Here is a 19,679-nt window from a genome sequence, read left to right as displayed (position 1 = left end):
CATTCTCTAAGTAAGCTACCATGTTACCTCCAAGAAGGACCTGCCTCGGTTTACTTTATTGGTGCAAATTTAGGATTATTAAAAAAACATTACATGCGGTCGCCCGCTAATCTCGGGGGTCATAAAATAAATCTGAAGATGATTACCAGAATATTAAAGAAGAAGTAAAACGTGCCTACATTTTGTTCATTTTCTTCCAGATTCTTCTCAAACGCTGGCGAGGTTTGACCTCTTGAGGACATATATGCAACCTGTGATTGAGGTCACAAGTAGGCATGGCTGTACAGGGTCACAAGCCAAAAAGGTTTGAGACTAGTTTGTTTTGCAAATAAATGTAACCGGTATTTATTCAATTCATTTGAAGATGGAGACCAAAAACACAGCTAAGGCGCCTAATTTCCCTCCTGACTGTCTATAAACCTGCTGAGTGGACACAGTTGATATACTGTAAATTAGCCTGATGGGTTATTAAATGAGGGCAAAACAAATAAATGGCATGTCCAGTTGGGATGTGTTGGCTGTGAAAAAAGGATGAAGCCATGTATGGTATAATTGTATGCATGTATTTATGTAGCTGCACACGAGGAAGAAAATTAGAATAAGCAATAAAATTCAACCACGTGGAGAACATTGGACAAGAGACATTAACTGGACCAGAATGAAACAGGTCAAACCAATTACAGTAAGACAAAAGAAATGAAGACAATTCCAATCAAACATAAATGTATGTTTTGTTTGAGGAGAGATTTAAAACACGATAGTGACTCAGACATGGATATATGCTCTTTACAGCGGGTTGTGAACATTGTTTGGGGAACCCAAAAGGGGCCGAATGCCAAAGAGCCATAAACAAAGTGTGTCATACAGCGTGAAGCCATCTCACACTTCACAGCCACATACTCGGAGAGATGGCCCACCGTTAACACATTCAGCTGGAGGTGTGTGATGAGGTTTATTATGTCTTCCTTGCTGAACAGATCTGCGGTCTCTCACTGCATTATTTATCAGTTTATAGTCTCTGTCCTAAGCCAGAGGAAAAACACTAAAGTCACACGTCGCTGATAATAATATGTACTATTTATTATTTAGTGCTTCTGATCACTTATTCATCATGCTGACGGTTATATATGTCTTGAGTCCAAGTTGGGCTTCAGTGAGTATGTGTGTGGGGATTATGTGCAGACATTCATGTGTGTGTGTGTGTGTGTGTGCGCGCGTGCATGTCTGTCTGTTTGTGTGATTATGTAGAGTCCCTCTGACCTTTCTCTGATCTCAGGGTTAATTTATCACCCAGCGGGGATATATATTCTTGGGCAGAGACTTTCCTCTGATGATTTACTGTTGTCTTTATTGACTTACCACTCAAATAACTGAACTAGGTGTGTGAAGAGCAAACAACGAGACAATCCAACCAAACCCTCCTAACTTTAGGACAAATGCTAAACAATGGCTAGCAGATAGTATTCCCTACTATAATGTGGATATAACACACTAAACTAAAAGGGTGAACATGGTAGCATTTAGCTCGAGGCATGTCTGAGCCTCACTCAGAATTTCTATTTTCTACTATTTCTTAAAGGGGAACTCCACCGATTTTACACATCAAAGTCAGTTGACAGGTCTTGGGGAGTACCACTACATAAGTTAAAAAAGTTGTGTAAAACCTTTTGTGGATCCAGATGAAGCTGTGTGAAGTCTGATAAATTACCTTAAGTGATGTCACTTGAGTCAGCATCTGTTGCGTTGAAGACTACAAGTTTGAAAATTAAAAAAACATGGGCCTGTGGAGTTTGCAATAGTAGTAGTCCACTCCTCATTTCTGCTTGAGGCTAGCGGCTCGTGGCTACATTAGCTGCTAAATCTCTGACCAAGCTATTGGTGGTCCAGTGCATTGTGGGTAATGTAGGCACCAAGGAAGAAGATTAAAAAGATGACACATTTGGTTATGTTGCATCAATTGTTATACTTTCTTAAAAGTTGTCAATGTTATAGGAGTGCAATGCTAAATCGGTAAGTAAGCTTTTAATGTCACTGAATGCCTGTGTCCATTTTGTTAAATGGGTTGTGGACTGTTAAAACACCAGGGATAATGATGGGACAAACTGATACATTGTCAATAAATCAAACCAATCCATGAACCCTAACAGAAACCAATTCACATTGTTAAAAGACCTAAATCAATCTCTGATTTAAACAGTCCTGTATTTGTCTTGTAATTCTTGTTGCGATTTTTTTGTGAAGCACTTTGACTAACATCTCTTGTATTAAAAGTGCTCTATAAATAAATTGTATTATTCTTATTGTTACTAATAGAAGTCATTTATCAGGCAGTCGATGTAGGAAAACAATAACTTACCTACAAAATCCTCCATCATTCATAATTTATTTTTATTTCACTATAGTAAGACTGGGCTTAAAATCAATGCGGTTTGGTCGTCTCACGAGGTACAAAAACATTTATTTTAATGAGGCTGCCTCACATTCAGATCCCATACTGAAAAGTTTTAACAACACCCGGCAGGAAGGGAATCAATAGCACGCTTCTGCTTTATCTAACACCTGAGCTGTTCAGATCCCCTTCACAAGACAGATCAACTCCTACAGAGCACAATAGTAAACGTTGGACTAAAACCGATCCACAAGCTGTTAGTTACAGTGATTGAAAGGAAGCTCACCCACTAAATGATATCCCTGCTTCCACATGAAACAACCTGTCTCTCTTACGTTATATTTTTAGTTTTTTTCTACACAAAAATAATCATTAAAACTACTCCAGCTAAGATTCTTGTATCAAAAAAACATATGACTGTATCTCACACCTCTAAATCTGTACAGCTCTGGTCCGGACCCTGCTCTCAGTAGAGTGTACAATATAAATAAAACATCAAGCCTCTCCTGCTTCTGAAATTACAATTTCCACCTACATATCCAGGTCTGGACAGTAAAATCTATAGCCTGAGCCTGCTGTATCTCCCCATCTGGCTGTCCCAATGGTGGCCCCCCTCGTTAAGACTCATCTGTGGGTGGTAACGATCACACTCTCCCCCTGCCCGGCCCTTAGAGGGAGCCAAGTGGGGGGCCAGGGGCCTTTATAATTGGTTTTTAGTGGACACCAGCTGTTTCATGTGCCCACAGGCCTGTCCCCAAAGGAGGAGCAGAGGGATGAGGTGAGTTGCCACACCCCCGCCCCCTCATCTCCTCAACCTCCCTCTCCTCCCATGCTGGATGAAAGACTACTGCTGAGTAGACAATAGTGAAGGTGGTGCTGCTACATAAAGTTTGTTTAAAGAAAAGCTATACTTAAAAGGTCCCAATTATCAAAAAACATTAATGGTTTTAATAAAAAATTTCCTCATAAACACATTATTTTTATTTAGTAGAGATTTTTGTTTAGATTTGATACTACCATACAGCGGATAGAAGTCAACTTGCATTACTAAGCAGCTAAATAACCTAAAAAACGTATGAATCGAGATTTTAGGGGAAAATACCACAAGGTTTTACCTGCTTCTTCCACCCTGTGAATCATTATATTATGTATCTGGGTAAAACATTGAGCCCTTGTTATTTTAAGTAATGAGAATGGTCACTTAGGCACACAAACAACCACAAAGACACACACACAGGCAGCTTTATAACCTCAAGGGACAGACATATCAGCCTACATTGGTCTCCAGGGCAGAGTGGAGACACTAAAGTGGATCAGAGTGAAGTGCTGCTTCGTTCAAATGGGAAAAAGTAAAGTAAATTACTGTCCATTTAGAAATGACTGGAACAAGAGGGAGGATTTGTGTCTGTTAGCTCATTAGGAAAATTAAATGCCTGGATATTACTATATGTGACCAATTTGGTTTTGTGTTTGTAAGTGTTTCCAAGGACAAAAGAGTACAAAATGATCAGGCTTCAGACAGTTTTTTCAAAAAGAGTCAAAATAATGAGCTATTCAGTAGGTAGATGGCATGTGGCGTATTATCCCAGGACAACAGTGACAGGAATGAAGATGGAAATCAATACAAAAGAGCCAGAAGCCATCCTCTGTTGTTCACTGACCCTGTATCATTTTACCCTAAAGGCATGCATTCACAAAGGCTTTACGGTTACCATAAAACACGCCAGAGCACATGCTAAAGACACCACATAATCTCAAAATAATGGGCAGTTAAGTGCAGGTACATTTGCAGGTACTTTCCCAGACAGCAGCATTTGTCCTGCAGCTTCACACAAGGATACAAACACTGCAAATTGTGTTTTTTCTCTGGTTTTCCCTCTTGTCTCTACATGCCCGGTAGTTTTCTGAGCCTCAGGTTTCACCTAACAGGTAAGGAATGATCCGTTTCTCTCCACTCGGCTGGGACTGTGATATGTTTGTATCTCTCTTCCCCTCCCCCCCACCACCACACACACACACACACACACACACACACACACACCAGAGTATTTATCTTTTAATTCTGTGTCCATCACTTCATTTTGTTGACAGAAAATAGAAGATTAAGTATTGCCTACTCAGTGGTGTGTTAATGGATTAACAGGTTGAAGGTGTGTGTGCAAAAGGTTGCAGCTAAACATGCACTTCCTTCAGTGGACAGAATTTAAAGTGAACTCACCTCATCGTGGTAAAAAACTTCCTGCCCCTGAGCGTCCTCTCCTAATCTCAAAACAGGCCGTGAAATAAGGTCCCTTGTGAAAAAAGACAACAATCAATAAATAGCTCAGCAGGGTGTTGTTGCCATTCTGTGGATATTATTGATTTCATATTTCTTTTACTGCACACAGTCGAGCCCTAATATGAAGTTTTCAACCAATATGATAAATGCACAAACCCTCCCACTTTTTAGGCCAATGTAGCTGATTTTTTAAATTTAAAGAAAAGACAGGAACTATTCTTTAACATATAAATGTCATAAAGCTACTATTAGTATAGCTGTCGGATAAATGTATTGGAGTAAGACGTAGCCTAATGAGTATTTATTACTAAAATGTAGCGGAGAAGTCAGGAGTCACATAAAATGGAAATATTCAAGTACAAGTACCTTGGATTTGTATTTAAGTACAGAACTTGATTAAATGTACTTGTTCACTCGCACATGCACATGCACACACGCACACACGCACACACATAAGATAAACATACATACTCATAGACTTCACATGCACCAATAAAAACCTTGGCTAGAAATCCTATATGCAACACATCCGTACCACGTTATTGTAACCTGTTACAATGTGTTTTGCGTTTATTTTAATATTAAATAACACTTATTAAGAAAGAAGATATGAAGCAAAAGATACCAATTGGATAAAAGGCAAGAACATGCACTGATAAGATGTTATCAAAGGCTGTTTTTAATAAAGTTTCACAGGCAGTCTTTCAAATGGTTAAATAACAGAATTTTAAAATCATTGTCATTGTGTTGATTGAGTTGGTGGTGCAGTGTAACACAGCAGCAGCAGCAGCAGCAGCAGCAGCAGCAGCAGCAGCAGCAGCAGCAGCAGCAGACAGTATGGATTATCCACTAACCCACTGACCTGCATTGCAGAGGTAGTTCTTTTCTTTTGCTACGTGCTCTGTTTGGTTAATTTAAAAAAAAGTGTGTGATCATTACAGCCTTTAGCAATGCTGCCCTCTAGTGTTGACATACAGTTACTTCATTGGGACCTATTCTGTGTATTACATTCTATGGGTCTGTGTGCAACAAGAAATACTCTATTCTGATATTGAGTCAAATGGCCCATTTCAGAATAATGTAAATTATATAATTGGGATAATAACCAGTAACTTTAAGTATCAAATAAATGTAGTGGACTAAAAAGTACAATATTTGCCTCTGAAATGCCGTGAACAGTGTAACAGTAGAATGTAAGTACAAGTACCTCAGAATCAGACATGGATTTATTGCCAAGTAAGTAACACTTACAAGGAATTTCCCTTGGTGGTTGGTGCATACATAAACATATTAAACATTAATATGAAATAAACAATAATACAGAAACAACTATCTACAAAATAGCTGTTTAACATAAGAAAAAAAGAGGCTGAATGGTTTAGAGCAGAATGTGCAAAAATTATGCAATGGGCAGGTGTATAGTCCAGGATGTAGGTTAATGCAAAGTGTAGTTTTTAGGGCCTTTTTGATGAGGTCCTGGGAGATGATGGAGCCCATGAAGCGGAAGGACTTCACAGTGTTGACTGGGGAGTCACCCAGGGTGATGGGGGTGGGCGGGGCTGCTTGTTTCTGGAAATCCACAACCGTCTCCACTGTCTTCAGAGCGTTTAGCTCCAGGTTGTTCTGACTGCACCAGGTCACCAGGTGGTCAATCTCCCACCTGTAGGCGGACTCATCCCCACCAGAGATGAGTCCAATGAGGGTGGTGTCGTCTGAGAACTTAAGGAACTTGACGGACTGGTGACTGGAGGTGCAGTTGTTGCTGTACAGGGAGAAGAGCAGAGGGGATAGGACGCAGCCTTGGGGGGAACCGGTGCTGATGGTCGTTGAGTCTGAGATGTGTTTCCCCAGTTCACCAGGTGTTGAAGGCAGAGCTGAAGTCCACTAACAGGATCCTGGCGTAGGTTCCTGAGGAGTCCAGGTGCCGGAGGATGAAATGTAGAGTCTACAGACCTGTTGGCTCTGTAGGCGAAGTGCAGGGGTTCCAAGAGTGGTTCTGTGAGAGATTTGAGGTGAGACAGAACAAGGCGCTCAAAAGACTTCATAACCACAGAGGTCAGGGTGACAGGTCTGTAGTCATTCAGTCCTGCGATCCTTGTTTTCTTGGGGACAGGGATGATGGTGGAGGACTTGAAGCAGGCTGGTACATGGCATGTTTCCAGTGAGGTGTTAAAGATATCTGTGAACACTGGAGACAGCTGATCAGTGCCACTGCACCACTTCAGGGTGGAGGGAGAGACAGAGTCTGGCCTGGCTGCTTTGCAGTGGGTTTTGTTTTTGGAACAGCCTGTTAACTTGTCTCTCCTGGGTGGAGAGGGTTGTTGTTGTGGAGGGGGGAGGGGGAGCTCTGAGGTGGCCAGCGATGAACAGGCCCTGGCTGGCCCCTGCTGAGGTGGGGCAGGAGGGCTGGAGCTGGTGAATGGAATCACGGGGGATGGTGTCAGGCATGGTCTTTCAAAACGACAGAAGAAGTTGTTGAGGTTGTTTGCCAGGCACAGCTCGTTGATGGGAGTGGGGGGGCTTTTGGTTTGTAGTTTGCGATCTGCATATAGAACAATCTGTCCTATAGATGTAGAAAAAGCTGTTCTATATCTGTGGTGATCTGTCTGAGGCCCTGCTAGACAGAAACAGTCATTAACTGAGAACTGTTGTTGGAGTTTCTCAGAGTAGTACAGAGTAAAATGGTACTTTGGTAGGCCTAACCTACAGCACTTGATTAAATGTTCTCAGTTATAGCCTTCTTTTCACTACTAATTTAGACCATCAGAAGAAAACAGAACTACACAGTTAAATGATTAGTGAGTTTTCTCGTGTCTAGACACACATATTCTTAAATGTTATATAATATAGTATTTCTTAAAATCCTAGAAATAACCCTGTTCTGTTTGTAGTGTTTTTTTCTTTGTTTTATTTACATGTAAAAAAAATGTCACGCTATAGTTATAAGCCTTACTAACCAAGGCTTAAGAACATTAGTGTCAGGTCTACATGTTGAAAACAGAGCCTGTTTATGCAGTGAGGTCAGTTCAGGTCTGTATGAAGTTAATTTTCTAGCTGCGAATTTACTGTTACATTGTTTAGTAATAAATGACTGACTGTGAATGACTTTGCATAATAGAGCTATTCAAACAACCACACACTTTTAATCCATAGTTTCAACTTCACCTCGGAGGCCGATTTAGGTCATTGTCAAGCTCGCCAGAATCAATTATATATTGGTCCATATCCGGTCATCATTTTCAAAATAAAAAAACATATTTCAGTCTTTTTTTAATTTTATTTTTAAGATTTAGGTCTTTACTTGTTACAGGACAGCTCCGAACTCGTGGCCGCCGCGTCGAGGACCGTGCCTCTGCACATGGGCGCGCGCTCCACCAGGCGAGCCACCCAGGCGACCATATTTCATAGTCTTTTTAAAGCATACAATTTTAGATTTAGTTTGAAGGTTTATTGTGGACCATGGAAATAGTAGGCTATATTACCAATAAATAAATAATTGAAAATCTTAATTGAAGGTCTATACTTAGGCTACTAGGTTTTTTTCCGGGATCGTTCAAGCAATCTCATGGTCTTCATAAGCAGATCATCTCCATGACAAATGAACAAGTTCCATCCACTGATAGAGATTGTGAAATGTGCTTGAAAGCCCTGGAAAAAAACAACAACTAGGCCTACTATGTGGACGTTGAGTTAATTTTTTTCTTTTCAGCTCCAGTTTTTGTAAAAGTTCATTGTAAAATAGTGAAAATCCAAGTCCTTTTTTTTCTTAATAATATAGAAAACAAATCAGCACTACAATCAATATGATATAGCTACAAAACAAAGTCAACTTAAATGTAAAATAGTAATACATACAAATGATACAATATGCAGGGACAAACATATTTTTCTTTTTGTTTTCCAAAAATGTTATAGATTGTATTTGAGATAAAAGTCTACTAACAATAAATACGTAGGCGTTAGGCTTTATAACGTTAGCCATACGTAAAAAGATGGCAAAACAACAATTTCCGGTTCTATCCTCACTAACCTGTGCTAACTTGACATAGCAGGTATATCTTCAGCCGCTGTTTGCTAGGAGGACGAGTTCCGTGTTGACTGACAATCATCTTGCTAGAAGGAGTCATCGTACTGGGCAACGGAATCGCCGTGACCACGGCCGAACTACCGCTGACCCTCCGTCCTCTCCCTGCGGTGGAAACATGGCGCCATTGAGCCTTCTGGAAAAGGCTCAGGTATGGCTCTTCAAGGCGGTCATTGGAGTCCTCTTTACGCTGTTTCGGCTCTTGTCCCCTCAGAGACCCGTTATGTCCGGGAAGAAGCTCCCGCCCATCAGCAACCCTCTGCTGTTCGTGTCAGCGACGCAGCTCGCCAAGAAGATCCGGAGAAAAGAGGTGTGTACACGGTTGTCAAACCCCAAGACAATCGCTGCCTGAAAAAAACAGATTCAGCGTGACTTCACAGTTATAAATAGTCACTTCTTACTTAAAAATGTAATCTGAAAAACAAATTTTTGTTTAGACTCACAAAAGTTTAAGTAGCAGTCAGCTATCTCAACATCTGGTTATCTGTAGATTCTTCTCTTACATCCCAATAGCTTGTTTTTCAATAGGCTAAATAAAAAACCCAATTAAAGCCAAAGCCAGCTGCACATCTGCTCCACTCTTTAAGGATCTTTCCCCAACGGTTTTATTTTCTTTCCAAGCCTAAAAGTCTTTATAATGAGAGAGTAGCACCTGTGCTTCTTATCATTATACACAATATAGAGTGGACACAATAGAAGCAGCTTTTCTGTATTGTCCCTGCAGCCTTTTATAATAATAATAATAACAACAACAACAACAACAACAACAACAACAACAACATTTATTTATATAGCTCCTTTCATGAAACCCAAGTATACTTTAATTAAATTCATTTTAAATTAAATTAAATTAAAATATATGAGGCATCTTAATTTATTGTGACGGTATCAGACAGGTATCGGCTGGACTTTTTGTTTGTCTGTTTGTGTGTTTGTCATTACATTGTAAGGCATCCACAGTATACTGTAGAGGCACATTGAAACACTATAATATCAATCCTACAACTTTGCAAATCTTGTATTCATTGTAAGGCTAGACTGCAGTATAGTGTGCAGGTTGTTTTTATGTATAGCTGAAACAACTAGTTAATCAATTGGTCAACTATTTTGATAATAGATTATTACCCCAATTCACCTTTGTTTCTTCAATATTATAAACTGAATGCTTAATAGGTGAATTGAAAAAAACAACCAGCTTAGTAATGTATAATGAAAAATAACTGCAGCCCTACTGTATGTCCACGCCCATTATTATGTTAGAAGAGGAACATAAAAGCTAAGAATGTTCATCTCCCTGCCCCCATTTTTAGGACAAACCTGTTTCATATTTCACCTGGAAGAATACACTGCAATCATTTAATCTAAGTCTGGCAGTGTGATGTGTTTTTCTGTTCTGTGACTTACATGCACCTAACTAAAGTGTTTCTGCAGGTGTCAAGTGTAGAGGTGGTGAGGGCTTACATTGACAGGATCCAAGAAGTCAACACTTTTGTGAACGCAGTTACAAAAGACAGGTAAGAAAGAATCCTTATCTGATACTTTTACCTTTTTATGTTCATTGTGCTTTAGACGCAATCCTTGTGGGTGTATGGAGCTAAATTGTTAATTATTTATAATGCTGCCATTTTCCTGTTTTAACTTTACTCCTGTACAAAATGTGCCCATGCTATCATCTGTCAAATTTGAAATCATCTTTTGACAAGCTGAAATTGAAAATCTGAAATATTTTACTGAAAAGTATATACTATAATGGTATACAGTTTCCACTATGATGTACATACATTTAAAATCAAGACTTTTCAATCAGGAATTAAACAGAATTGGGTCAAATAATTGATTTATCTCTCCGTCCAGATTCGATGCTGCCCTCCAGGAGGCATCCCAGGTCGACAAGCTGATTGAGGAGGAAACTGGAGGAGAGGAGGTGCTGGAGGACCGACTGCCTTTACTGGGAGTCCCACTCTCTGTCAAAGAGTCCTTCGCCCTCCAGGGTAACTACCAGAAGTCTAACCTCCTGTCAGCCACTTGAAACCAGCCACTTTACTTTGATTACATAAATCTAATAACCAGTATTTGAGTCAACATTTGATACTGATAACATATATCCACCCACATACCACTACTTGGATAGTTCAAACATACAGGTAAATAGTTGTAATTATTAAATGTAAGATTTAGATTTTGTTTATTTAGTTTATTCCATGCTGCAGGTAAGCATTTTGACACATTTCCCACCTGCAGGCATGCCCTACACTTCCGGTTTGGTCTCCAGGCGAGGAGTCGTGGCCACCGTGGACGCTCCGGTGGTGGCCCTGCTGAAGAGAGCGGGGGCCATCCCGATCGGCGTCACCAACACCAGTGAGCTGTGTATGTGGTTTGAGTCCCACAACCATCTCCACGGCATCACCAACAACCCGTACGACCTGGAGAGGATACCAGGAGGGAGTTCAGGTTAGACACTGTTGGTTTAACTTTTGATAACCGAATGGTGAGTTGGAGAGTTGAAGGATCGACTTCTCTTTTTAGGGAAGGGAATCGTACACTGTTGTTGGCTTTAGGTTCAGAGTCAAGAAGCATCAGCTAATTGTCTGCAGGAATAGCCCTGGTGTTGCATGATAATCATATTACAGTACACTGCAGACACAAACACAGAGGCTCTGGCCCTGGTTCCTTAAAGGGGAACTGCACCATCAAAATCTGTTTTAAAGCTATTGTGCGTAGTTTCTGTCTCCCCCATGAGGAATTATAAGTAATGACAACAAAACTGTTGGCGCAGCCACATGATACAAGCCTACCAATGTATTTCCTCTCTTTGTTTATGTCCTATTCCCTCTGCCTGTCTCAGGTGGGGAAGGCAGCATACTGGGAGCAGCAGGCTCAGTCATCGGCGTGGGCTCCGACATCGGTGGCAGCATCCGTATGCCCTGTTTCTTCAACGGAATATTTGGCCATAAACCCACTCCTGGTAAAAGAAATTTAAATGTAAAAATTGATATTAAAGGTTCAGTTGGTAATTGTTTAGCTATAAAATTAGAATGTTTGCTCAAATGTTTCTGAAAACATTTGAGGCGAGAAATAGGCAATGCAGGATTGCCACTTTAACTAGCAGTTAAGAAATACATTTTATAGCCTATTTTTCTTTTACCATGCAACACGTTTTTAATTACTTTTTTTTATAATATTGTTTAAACGGTTTACCTGAATAATCAGTCAAAATTCTTAATGTCAGTTAATGGTTAAACAGTTAATTATTAACACCCCTAGTTGGTGGAGACCAAAAACAGAGCTAAAAAGAGAGTACATTTGGACTAGACCCTCCTCCATAGTGCGCTGGAGGAGAGTCTGGCTACTCCACATAGCATTCGGGGATGGGAGGAAAACATGCTGTGGTTTATTGGCATTTCTTTGAACCAATCACAATCGTCTTTGGTGGTGCTAAGCACCGGAGAAAAGCCGCGGTGCTGCTGCAAAATAGGCTTGGAAGGAATTTGTTTTGGTGGAACGTATATGTTTAAAGTTGTTTTAGTCATGAAACAGAAAACTCAGATTGGACAGATAGTCTAGCTAGCTGTCTGGATTTACCCTGCAGAGATCTGAGAAGCAGTTAACCATAATCCTCATAAATCGACCAGAGTTTAAAATGCCAACACAAATGAAGTCCAAAGCAATGGATATCCGGCCTAAATTAGTGAAATCCGGCGGATTTTCCGGCGGCAACGGAGAAATCCCGGAAGTGGAACGTCAAGGATATAGACTACATTTGGACTAACATTCATCATGTGGACACAAACACAATTCCAAATGAATGATAATGCTGCTTCGTAACTGACAAGCCATATGAACTTAAAGTGCTCATATTATGCTTTTTTGGCTTTTTCCCTTTCCTTTATTGCGTTATATATCTTTTTTTGTGCATGTTATAGGTTTACAAAGTGAAAAAGCCCAAAGTCCACCCAAAGGGACTTACCATCTAAACAGAAAACACTGTTCACAAACTGCTCCAAACAGCTCTATTGTAGTCCAGCCTTTACTTCCGTGACGAACGTGCGTCACTTTGTAACACGTTATAATGCTCGCCTGCTGCTAGCATGGCACGCCCTCATACTCTCCTTCTGACTGGCTAGTAGTCCTTACCTAGATACTGAGCATGTGCGACTATAGAATAGAAGTGAGATGCCTCACTCTGTAGCTAAAACCGAGAGGACAACACACAGGGTTAAAAGAGGAGCTGCAGCAATGTGCAGTACAACAAAAATATGTTTTTGAAAATTAAACTATGTAAACCTATTCTGATATAACCTCTAAATACAACTATGAACCTTAAAATGAGCATAATATGAGCACTTTAAAAGGGTGTTGATATGTCAATGTTGTGTTTACAGCTTGTTTCCACCGCCCCTAAATGGCCTAAATGGTTATTGCAGGTTCAAAGAGCACATTTATATACCAGGCTTCACCGTGACTGATGTGTTTCTGTAGGTGTCGTGTCCTGGGAGAACCAGTACCCTCCCTGCACTGGCAGACATGAGGAGTACATCAGCAATGGTCCCATGTGCCGCTACGCTGAGGACCTGCTGCCCATGCTCGAGATCATGGCGGGACCCAAAGCTCACATGTAAGAGCTTAAATACATTTTTAGCTGACCCAGCACAAACCGTAGGTTTCTATAAATAGTTCTCTTTGCCTGTGCATTATGCAGTTATTATGTTACCAGACTTGCTATGAAAAGCTTACTTGCAGGCAGCCGGTAGAACAAAATGTCCTATTAAGAGTAGATGTTGTAATATTTCAAACAAATCGTTGAGATGTGTCAATCATCAGGAGGCACACGCACATCCATATCCCTACAATTGCCGTATAAAGCTGCCTGCTCCCATCCATTTGGAAAAGTTTCCTTCACAAAAATGTTACTAAATGCTCAAAAGAAGAAGTCCTGCTGTTTGAAATCATCAGATAATAATAAGATTAGCAGTGTATGTAGTCGTATTAGGAGACCTGACACAGCTGTCAACAACGTGACGGTGTGTCACCAAGAGCAGCGATGTACTGTGACAGACACGAGAGAATGGATTGAAATGAAGTTAGTGGGAAAAAAAAATCTTTCTAAAGCAAACCAGTCCATAATTCTCTCTTAAGAAGAATCTGTTTGTACAAGTTTTTCTTGCATGAGGCTCAATATTTCTCTTCCACAGGGAAATTAGATGCAAATATATCATTTAGAAATGTAAATAATGTCTTTATTCACACAAACCTTTATCAGGTGAATGCAAAGAACGTAAACCATAATCCAAAGTGCACCGGGCCAAGAGTCCAGCAGACACCCACACCCTGACGTTATGTGTTAAGATCAAACCCTTGAGATACAATGGTTAAGCTTTAATGTTTGTCTAATTGGCTGTTTTTTCTTACACATGTACACAGGTTTTCCTTAGACACAAAGGTTGACCTGAAGAAGCTGCGGTTCTTCACCGTCCCTCATGATGGCGGCTTTCCTCTGTCATACCCCATCAGCAAAGAGCTCATGGACATTCAGAGAAAGGTGCGTTGAACTTCAGCAGACCGCCTCTAGTCTGCAAAAAGTTGCAACATGAGTGCTGGAAAACCGGGTTTATCAGGAAGGTGTTTACGATTTAAAATCCTTCTGTGATGTTCTCCAGGTGGTGGAGCGTTTGGAGGCTGACCTCGGGGTGCAAGTCCAAGAAGTGTGTTTCCCAGAGCTCCGCTACAGCTTCCAGATCTGGAACACCTACATGGGTCTTCCTGACAAAGAGGGAAAGGTAGTTCCTCCTGACAAACAGTCCAGGTCCAGAGCAGCGTGTCCCTGCATGTCTGTACAGAACATTGTGAATTATTAGTTTTCCTCATAGTAAAATTAAGATAAACAGGAAAGACAGGAGGGAAACAGGCATTAGTTACAATGCTGTTGCCAAGACTCTCTATCTAATAAAGTGAAAGAAAGCAGGCCCAGTCTTGGTCGCAGGGTCTTTTGTAATCTGCTGCCCAGAAATGGTTTGCTAATCTGTTTAGTTGCCAGGGCATAGCAAGCACACACACACACACACACACACACACGCGCGTGCACGCACGCTACGTGCCATGCTTCTTTATATTCTACTCCACTACATTTCAGAGGTGAATACGGTGCTTTTTACTTTTCTGCATTCATCTGACAGCTATATTTACTACTAGTTGCTTAAAAACATATGATAAGCTATCAAATATATAAAATACAATGCAGTGGTAAATATGAGTCTTGTGCTCAAACAGGAGGAAACCTGCTTAACTATTCTAACAGAAAAGGAGAATAAATTATAATAAAAATGTACGCTTGTATCCACAAAACCCTGTGAGGTTTAACGGAGGACAGATTTTAGTGACAATGATTATTCTGGCTGCCAGCTTTCCTTCTTTTGACGGATATGGATTTTAAAAACAACATTTCAGGCATCAAATCTGTAATATTTAGTGTGTATTACTACGTTACTGTGTTAAGGTACTTCATGACTAAAGCCACCTACAGATGATCCACGGTAAAACTGCTCTGCGCTGGCCGTTCCATTGTTTTCCTGTTAGGAGATCGGTGCCGCCCAACTAAATGGACTGTATTTATATAGTGCTTTTCTAGTCTTAACGACTACTCAAAGCACTTTTACATATTACAGGCACCATTCACACACATTCATACACTGTGGCCAAGGCTGCCGTACAAGGTGCCACTTGACATCAGATAAACATTCACACTCCGATGGCGCAGCATCGGGAGCGATTCGGGGTTCAGTGTCTTGCCCAAGGACACTTCGACATGGAACTGCAGGGCCAGGGATCGATCCACCAACCTCCCGATTGGATTTCAACTTTGACCTCGTTGCCGCTGACCTTTCAAGGCGCAACTAATTCCTGAACATTCCTACGCTGCGCTTTGCCTCAATGCTCTGCGCCCTACCTCGAGGTTTTGCCACAGATCATGTGTAGTCGGCTTAATAAATCCCTTACTTGTTTTAAATGAAAGACTGGTGTTGACACGCTCACAGTACAAGAAGGACAAAAACACAGGTTAGTTGTCGAAACAGAGAACAGCAACCACATGACTGACTGACTGTTGTTGGTGAATGGTGAACAGCACAGCAGTGTGGCCACTGAAGTTTAACATACACACCTGGTGTGACCTTTTACCTTTTAAAGACAAAAATAACTGTTATTAAAATGTTTCCTTCTCTTAGCCTCCTCAGTCATTTGCTGAGCTGATGGGGGAACCAGGTCGACCCGTGTGGCCTCTGTGGGAGCTGCTGAAATGGATGATGGGAAAATCCGAGCATACCATGGCTGCTATCGGTAAGAGGGGGGAAAACCTTCATTTCTATTATTTATACTAATCAATTAAGTTTTCCCTTAACTGTCTTCATTTCTTCATATTTGAGTGCAATAACATGTTCATTGTTGCTAATAAAGCTGTGATACTATGGAAGAGTTCAATATCAAATAAAGAAAAAAACATACATTTCTTTATATATGAATACTTTTTGTGAAAATTATAAATGAATGAAATGAACAATTTGTGAAATTATTTAAGACATTATTAAAAATCAACTCATTGATTTAAAAAATGCCATTACAATATTAAAATAGACTTGAACAAAAATCTCTAATTTAATAAGTTTTAATAATTTCTAATTTTACAAATTGTATAATTTATATATTTTATGTTTATTCATGTAATTATCTATTTTATAATTACATATGTATTTATCAAATATTGAACACTTACAATGCTGTGCAATATGACACACTACATAAAAACTGTAAAACTAACTGTAATAAAACAAAATAAATGACTAGATAGATACTCATATTGACGGTCATGAAGCCTTAACTGATGTCATTAGATAGACGTTTTATAAAATCAATTTTGTGTGTGTGTGTGTGTGTGTGTGTGTGTGTGTGTGTGTGTGTGTGTGTGTGTGTGTGTGTGTGTGTGTGTGTGTGTGTGTGTGTGTGTGTGTGTGTGTGTGTGTGTGTGTGTGTGTGTGTGTGTTCAGGTCTTTCCCTGCTGGAGATGACCCATGTGTCCAAACCCTCGCCCTTCATCATCCAGCAGAAGGAGAAGCTGCAGAAGGAAGTGGACGAGCTGCTGGGGACCGACGGTGTTATTCTTTACCCCTCGCACCCCCGGGTGGCTCCCAAACACCACCACCCGCTCTTCAGACCTTTTGATTTCGCCTACACAGGTCAGTCCTCCTCATATTTCAACAGTCCTGTCTCAAGTGTTCAGTGCAAAAGTAATTCTTCGAACACTTTCTACAAGCTGCACCTTGATTTATTTGTAAGATTTTTGAATATTACAGTTCTCATTATTAAAGTTTAGACTAGCGAAAGCACTCTGCTCACAGTGTTCACTGGTTCACACCACTTTTCTCTGGTAGGATTTGAGATGTAGAATGGCTCTTAAGTTGCAGCTGGAGGGGCCACAAAGAAGTGTTTACTTAAATAATAATTCCATACTTATTTACTGTATTGGCCTGATTACAAGAAATATTTTCCAGAAACATGTCTTTGCAGAATAACCCTCTAAGAAAGGTCTCAAAAGCACAACACAATAAAAATTGTCAGCTTTCGTCTCGTTTGGGACAATAGTCGATAATATCTCTACAATTCATACTAGGATGATAATTAAAGCTTCTTATTCTATGTGAATGCTCCTCTAAATGTATCAAACACAATGCGTATCATTCCAGTTACAGGACACATCCCAAGCTCTAGTAAAGTTGTGAAAGAGAGTGCTGCACAATTAATCACAATTTTATCCAAATCGCAATATAGACTAGTGCAATATCCAAATCGCAGGGCGGCGCAATATTTGTTAAAGGCAAAATATGTGTCAAACTATTCTGAATTCAGTATTGTGGTGCTGCAGAGATGTCCCGGCCTACAAATCGTATCCTACAGACTAAAGAAAAAACCTTTGTTTGGTACAGATTCTCGCAAAAATTACACATTTTATTTCAATGACAATGAGAATAATGATTGATCAATTATGATTCCCTCCAATATTGTGAATCATGTCATATCGCAATCGCAATATCAGTCAAAAATAATCGCAATTAGATATTTTCCTTATATCGTGCAGCCTTACTGCAGTCTTATTTTTATTTCCACATACTCACCCTTTCATCGTTCTCTACCTCCAGGTATAATCAACATCCTGGGGCTGCCGGTCACACAGTGCCCTCTGGGTCTGGGTGAGGAAGGTCTGCCCCTGGGTCTGCAGGTCGTTGCTGGGAAGCTGCAGGACCACCTAACCCTCGAGATGGCTCTCTACCTGGAGAAGACGTTCGGAGGCTGGCGGGACCCCGGGGCCAACTAAAACCACACGCTTACAAGCTGAAAGCGATTACCAAAACTCCAGACTAGAGCCGGTTGGACTGAAGATTGTGGTACTCTCTTATCTGCCTTGCTGCTTGCTGTAGTACACAAAGAGGCACAATCAGACCGTTGAATGTTCGAAGTGAAGTGATTTTTGCACTAATGAGTTGTTCCAATTGTCATTCATGATTTTATAATTTACAGACTAGTACATCATGAGCACAAGCTTTAAAAAATAAAAATAAAAAATAGATTTTTTTTTATATAAGTGATAATTGAACATTCACATTAACACATAAAACAAGGCTTTCATGACTGGGTATCCAATATGTTAACATTTTGATATGGTGCCAGTATGCAGAAACAGTCAGTCCTGTGTGTAGTGCAGATACCTACCTTTTATAGAACTTGAAAAATTAGTTCTTCCTAGTTTTTTTCACTGACACCTGTACAGTTACATGTGTATGTGCAGTAGACCTACGGTTACTTTAATACTTTTATTGTATGTTAACTCGTAAAACATCAGCACGACTGCTCCAAGGTTTTAAACGCCCTGCACACCCACACAGATGTTTCTGTTGTTCTGACCGCTCAGGTTCGTACTTAGTGGAGCTAAGCTGAGTTTTGTTACCGGACTCCTAGTCTCGCTTTGCCAGACCTTCCTCCACCGCGGCGCTGCAGAGGAGGGTCTGGCTAGTCCACACAGCATTCAGGGATGGAAGAAAAACTCTGCTCTGGTTTATTGGCATTTCTTTAAACCAATCACAATCTTGGGCGGCGCTAAGCACCGTACGGCGCAACTGGGCCTCTGCAAAATAGCCTCGGGAAGGAACTTGTTTTGGTGGAACACGTGTACGTTCAAAAGTAGTTTTAGTCGTGCAACAGAAAACTCAGATTGGACAGATAGTCTAGCTAGCTGTCTGGATTTACCCTGCAGAGATCTGAGGAGCAGTTAACCATAGTCCTAATAAATCCACCGGAGTTTAAAATGCCAACACAAAGGAAGCCCAGGGCAACGGATATCCAGCCTAAATGAGTGAAATCCGGCGGAATTTCCGTCTGCAACATACCAATCCCGGAAGTGGAACGTTGAGGATATAGACTACCTGACTCCATATACATTGAAGAATCATAAAAGGTGAAGTTTGTCCTGCATGAACAGGTGCAACTAATCTAGAGAGATGACAATCAGGCGTGGTCAGGACATGCTCACACATCCCTGAGGTCAGAATAATGGAACCCCTGTGTAGGTGTAAAGGGCTTTAGAACTACAGTAATGCTGTAGACAGTAAAACACATTTTAATGCACTGACAAAACCTTTGTTGTGTGGTAATGTGAATGTTACATATCAGCAATTCATTAATGTGGTGCCTTTTTTGCTGCAAATCATTAGTTTTATTTAATAATAAGAAAAGAAAAAAAAGGTCTGAATCTTTTCTCTCATTTACAACTTCATTTTTATAACAAAACACTATTTTTGCAGCAGGTCAGATGCTTGTTCTTTAAATGTAAAGAATTAACCTGGCTGTTAAATGAACTTCAAAACAGTTTTGTCACGGAGTGCAAA

The 19,679-nt window shown here is 40.4% G+C and overlaps 2 protein-coding genes across 2 annotated transcripts; one reads left to right on the top strand and one right to left on the bottom strand.

Moving 5' to 3' along the window:
- Positions 1 to 5,323: 5,323 nt before the first annotated feature.
- LOC120572517 (uncharacterized protein PB18E9.04c-like) lies at positions 5,324 to 11,328 on the bottom strand. Its single transcript, XM_039821854.1, has 4 exons — positions 11,293 to 11,328; positions 11,004 to 11,174; positions 8,698 to 9,013; positions 5,324 to 7,284 (listed from the first exon to the last, which is right to left on the bottom strand). The coding sequence occupies exons 1-4, from the start codon at positions 11,326 to 11,328 to the stop codon at positions 6,305 to 6,307; spliced, it is 1,503 nt and encodes a 500-aa protein (XP_039677788.1). The 3' UTR covers positions 5,324 to 6,304.
- On the top strand, positions 8,737 to 18,250 carry faah2b (fatty acid amide hydrolase 2b). The gene is made up of 11 exons (XM_039821643.1): positions 8,737 to 9,061; positions 10,183 to 10,265; positions 10,606 to 10,742; positions 10,993 to 11,202; positions 11,597 to 11,716; positions 13,231 to 13,366; positions 14,173 to 14,290; positions 14,409 to 14,528; positions 15,972 to 16,083; positions 16,788 to 16,976; positions 17,937 to 18,250. Exons 1-11 carry the CDS (start codon positions 8,870 to 8,872, stop codon positions 18,110 to 18,112), a joined length of 1,593 nt encoding a protein of 530 aa, XP_039677577.1. The 5' UTR covers positions 8,737 to 8,869; the 3' UTR covers positions 18,113 to 18,250.
- The last annotated feature ends 1,429 nt before the right edge of the window (positions 18,251 to 19,679 follow it).

The sequence above is a fragment of the Perca fluviatilis genome, chromosome 14, assembly GCF_010015445.1.
Source record: "Perca fluviatilis chromosome 14, GENO_Pfluv_1.0, whole genome shotgun sequence".
Classification (NCBI taxonomy): domain Eukaryota; kingdom Metazoa; phylum Chordata; class Actinopteri; order Perciformes; family Percidae; genus Perca; species Perca fluviatilis.
The sequence above is the reverse complement of the archived record's forward strand: the minus strand, read 5'-3'. Positions and strand labels throughout refer to the sequence as shown.

Coding starts and splice junctions, on each gene's coding strand:
- LOC120572517 (XM_039821854.1), bottom strand. CDS start 11,328: ATGCTTCTTGACTCTGAACCTAAAGCCAACAACAGT. Junction 11,175..11,292: donor AACCTAAAGCCAACAACAGT/GTACGATTCCCT, acceptor TATCCTCTCCAG/GTCGTACGGGTTGTTGGTGA. Junction 7,285..8,697: donor GCTATGTCAAGTTAGCACAG/GTTAGTGAGGAT, acceptor GTTTCTGTCTAG/CAGGGCCTCAGACAGATCAC.
- faah2b (XM_039821643.1), top strand. CDS start 8,870: ATGGCGCCATTGAGCCTTCTGGAAAAGGCTCAGGTATGGCTCTTCAAG. Junction 11,203..11,596: donor GATACCAGGAGGGAGTTCAG/GTTAGACACTGT, acceptor TGCCTGTCTCAG/GTGGGGAAGGCAGCATACTG. Junction 14,529..15,971: donor TTCCTGACAAAGAGGGAAAG/GTAGTTCCTCCT, acceptor TCCTTCTCTTAG/CCTCCTCAGTCATTTGCTGA.